The 4,197-nt window shown below is 40.6% G+C and overlaps 1 protein-coding gene across 1 annotated transcript; it reads left to right on the top strand.

The window, feature by feature from the left end:
- The first annotated feature begins 418 nt into the window (after nt 1–418).
- Nucleotides 419–3,468, top strand: RPL7 (ribosomal protein L7). The gene is made up of 7 exons (XM_054498171.2): nt 419–508; nt 1,308–1,413; nt 1,686–1,852; nt 2,198–2,335; nt 2,447–2,556; nt 2,857–3,066; nt 3,403–3,468. Exons 1-6 carry the CDS (start codon nt 495–497, stop codon nt 3,063–3,065), a joined length of 744 nt encoding a protein of 247 aa, XP_054354146.1. The 5' UTR covers nt 419–494; the 3' UTR covers nt 3,066; nt 3,403–3,468.
- The last annotated feature ends 729 nt before the right edge of the window (nt 3,469–4,197 follow it).

Genomic DNA, 4,197 nt, shown 5'->3' with positions numbered 1-4,197 from the left:
CAGCTAGCCGTTTGGAATGTGGCCCAAGAGGCTCTCATTTTCCTGGCTGGAACCGTCGCCGCGGTGCTTGCCTGCGGTCCTGGTCAGCCGCTGCCCTCCCGCCGGACGGGCGAGGAGTGGTGCATGCTGGGATTTGTAGTTCGTCCCCATGAGGCTCGTCCTGGGAACATTATGGGGAGGAACCGGAGCCTAATCCTGTCAGCGCAGCCTGGGGATTAGGACCCGGAGTTGCCAAGGTGTCAGCACTCTTTGCTCTTGAATTGATTAAAAAGTCTAATCAAATGCATATATTTTCTTCAAACAAGTTTTACCCGAAAGTTTGTTGAAAGAGGCTAAATCAGGGAGTTCTTAATTTTGCGTCTGCAAGGCGGCTTTTTAGTTCTGGATTCTTTTCCGGCTTATTCTAAGACACCTATGAGTCATGGGGCTTCTCGCGCGAAGTCTTTAAGTGGACAGTACGCATGCGCTAACTTCCTCTTTTTCCGGCTGGAACCATGGAGGGTGTAGAGTAAGTTGTTTCTCGTCCACTTGAGAATCCCTCTCCATCTCCAGAGCCAGATACTTTTTATGTCACTTTTTCTCTCTCTGGCCGTAGCTTGCACCTTTGCCTACCTCCCTGCTTGATTGTGACGCTTTGTGACACCAGTGGGGACCCGAGGCTAGGGTTGGGATGCGGGCGGTCTTAGGTCGGAGGTTTTGGAGATCCCGTGAACGAGATGTCGGGTTGGAATGTGTGTGGAACCCGTCGGTTGGCTGACGGCCCAGTCCTCGGTAGAGGGTCTTTCGGGGGGAGGCGCAGAACCTCTGAATTGGGTTCGTCCTTGGCTGGTGCTTGGCACAGGCCTCCCTGCCGCCAGGCTTTTGCTTTCAACATGTGGATCCTGATTGAACCAGAGTGGTGGTGGCTTGTTTTTTTTTTTTATTTTTACTTTTTAGCTTTTGTGCTTAAAGTCTCGGGGTCAGTGCCTTGCAGTAGTCTTTCAGCTAGTACATTTTGTTATTCGACTATTGGTGTGTTTTTTGCTTTTTTTTAATTAGTCGTCGGAGGCCGGGCCTCTTGATTGAAATAGGGAAAAGCGTATTGCTATTGTCATATTTGTGATTGCGTTTTAGGCAACATGGTGTTAAAGGTTATTGACATGGAGCTAAAATGTGCATGGTACGCTGTAACATGCCAGAGCAAGTAAAGTTACTAGTGACTAAAGTCAGTGACAGCATTTCTGGTAAACAACATTGCTCAGTACGGGAGTAATACAGCGCTGTGAGCTTTTTGAGCAATTGATAACATTTTTGTTTATTAACGTTAGAGAAAAGAAGAAGGTTCCTGCTGTGCCAGAAACCCTTAAGAAAAAGCGAAGGAATTTCGCAGAGCTGAAGATCAAGCGCCTGAGAAAGAAGTTTGCCCAAAAGATGGTAAGTAAACTTTTTGAGGCACTAGCACATAAGGAAACGCCTTGTTGGGATTGAGGATGAGGTGAATGTTCTTGGCAAGATTTACTTCCTAACTGTACCGAGTAATTGCTTAGCTCCCTAATGTTGCAATCTGAAGGTTGTGGGGTATATAATTGCATACTGTGGCAAGAAAAGATTTCAAGGAAACGTGTTTTCGTTTTCTTTTTAATAATTGGCATTGCTAATTGTGATTGAGAGCTAAAAATCATGAATAACTGATGATTGGTTTTCAGCTGCGAAAGGCAAGGAGGAAGCTTATCTATGAAAAAGCAAAGCACTATCACAAGGAATATAGGCAGATGTACAGAACTGAAATTCGAATGGCGAGGATGGCAAGAAAAGCTGGCAACTTCTATGTACCTGCAGAACCCAAATTGGCGTTTGTCATCAGAATCAGAGGGTAAGTTCAGTTCTACTGCATTCGGGTTTGAAAAGGAGAGTTAGCACTGGTAAAAAAACAAAAAAAAACTTCACATTACTTCTGGGAGCCCTGATTCTGAAACACTGGAGTAACAATATTTTAGGGGAAGCTAGAACAAGGAGGGTGCTGATCACTAATGGTTTAGTTGCAAGCCATGTTCCCCAAGCTCCTATCCCTTCTCTTAATAGAATACAGAAGTTCAGTGTGTAACATGAGAGGATTCCTATCTGTTTAGGTAGGATTCGATATTCAAAACAATAATGGTTAGTATTAATAAAAATTTCGATGAAAGGCAAATGTGTTTCTGGTCCCTTTTCACCACAGTATCAATGGCGTGAGCCCAAAGGTTCGAAAGGTGTTGCAGCTTCTTCGCCTTCGTCAAATCTTCAATGGAACCTTTGTGAAGCTCAACAAGGCTTCGATTAACATGCTGAGGATTGTAGAGCCATATATTGCATGGGGGTAAGTCTCTTTTCTCCTGTGATTTCTATTTGATAAATTGGTTATGTAGCAACATGAATTTTAGGTGTTTTAACAGTCGTCACCTTATTTATGTTTGCTTTTTCACTTCAGGTACCCCAATCTGAAGTCAGTAAATGAACTAATCTACAAGCGTGGTTATGGCAAAATCAATAAGAAGCGAATTGCTTTGACAGATAATGCTTTGATTGCTCGATCTCTTGGTAGGTTCTGTTTGGGGGGAAAATTTGGTATTAGATCATGCGATAATTTCTTACCCTCTTGTGGCTTCACGTTTCTCACTATTGAGAATCTTCATATATTCCCTATGATTCTCGATTCAGCTTAAAAGAAAACATAAGACATGGTTTCATTAGCTTGAACCTTATCTTTGTAAAGCCATGCGTTTACCTTGTTTATTCCTGGTTATGTTTTTATCTCACAGCCTATTCAAAAAAATTTTGAATAATTATTTGAAAACTTTTTGCAACTTTAATAATCTTAAATAACCTTAAAATATTTAGGTAAATACGGCATCATCTGCATGGAGGATCTGATTCATGAGATCTATACTGTTGGAAAACGCTTCAAAGAGGCAAATAACTTCCTGTGGCCCTTCAAATTGTCTTCTCCACGAGGTGGAATGAAGAAAAAGACGACCCATTTTGTAGAAGGTGGAGATGCTGGCAACAGGGAGGACCAGATCAACAGGCTTATTAGAAGAATGAACTAAGGTGAGAGACCTCATCCTGAGAAAGGTTGAGTTAATGTTAGAGTATAAGTGGTGGTAATCTTGAATACTTTTCCCATTAAATATTGATGGGGTTTGAATTTTAATCAGTGCTTTTGTGGGGAGTGGGGATCAACTATCTTAATGATTACAGTTGGTTTGTTTACTGCTTTTGAGGATCTTTCTGGAGGAAAGGAAAAGCCTGTTTTGGGGAGTCTTTAAAGCTGGAAATTGGGTGATCTTAAAAAAGTAAACTCAATCGTTACTTTATAACTGTCTAGTTTATGTTAATTGGTAGCTGCCTAAAGTGTTTTCTAATGGTTTTCTTTTTTCCTTCCAGGTGTCTACCATGATTATTTTTCTAAGCTGGTTGGTTAATAAAACAGTACCTGCTCTCAAATTGAAATATATTGTTGTATTTGTGAGTTGTTGTTGTTGTTGTTGTTAGCCTGCCTCTGTCTTCCCTTAACTACTGTGGCAAGTCTGGTGTGTGATAAAATTAAGCCAAATCAGCAGCCCATTTCGTGCAAAATCAGGGTTGAGTCTGTGTGAAAGACATCTTTTGGGTTTTTAAAAGGCTTTTCTCTACAAAAGATTTTAATTTTTTGGTTTTTAACTGTGCTGAGTGATTCAAAATGGGTTTATTCTAAGCCTGTTTCACAAGCATTTGTACGTGATTTGTAGGTAAGGTAATCCAACTTTGGTTTATGGAAAAAATTGAATTTAGTTGCTAAAATTTATTTCTCTGGCCTTCGCTTGTTTATAAACCGCCACGTAAATGTGTTGTTTTCCTTTTGCATTCCATTTTTGTGTTCTTGTTTTGCATCTTTTGCCATACTTATGTGAGTTACTACTAATTGTTACATACTGTGGGTATTATGAAGGAAGGCATGAAATTTGTGCCCAGGGATGCAAATTATTTCAGGGCATCTGGTGAAATTAATGGGCAAAAACTTGAAAGGTTTTTATGTAAATAACATTTCTTTATACTTAATGTATTGTTTCACCTAGACTAGTGAACAATGTAGAGTGTAACATGAAGTACATAGAATGAGAGTAAATTTTTGTGGTCCTCATTTAGTTGTGTCAAAGGTCTGACGCACTGTGAAACAGCTCCCTTAGTAATTATTTTGGT

The sequence above is a fragment of the Pongo pygmaeus genome, chromosome 7, assembly GCF_028885625.2.
Source record: "Pongo pygmaeus isolate AG05252 chromosome 7, NHGRI_mPonPyg2-v2.0_pri, whole genome shotgun sequence".
Lineage (NCBI taxonomy): Eukaryota > Metazoa > Chordata > Mammalia > Primates > Hominidae > Pongo > Pongo pygmaeus.
This window is presented reverse-complemented; position numbering and strand designations above follow the sequence as displayed.

Excerpts from the sequence above, each read along its gene's own strand:
- RPL7 (XM_054498171.2), top strand. Across the intron at positions 1,414-1,685 it reads AGAAGTTTGCCCAAAAGATG|CTGCGAAAGGCAAGGAGGAA; the intron begins GTAAGTAAACTT and ends ATTGGTTTTCAG. Across the intron at positions 1,853-2,197 it reads TTTGTCATCAGAATCAGAGG|TATCAATGGCGTGAGCCCAA; the intron begins GTAAGTTCAGTT and ends TTTTCACCACAG.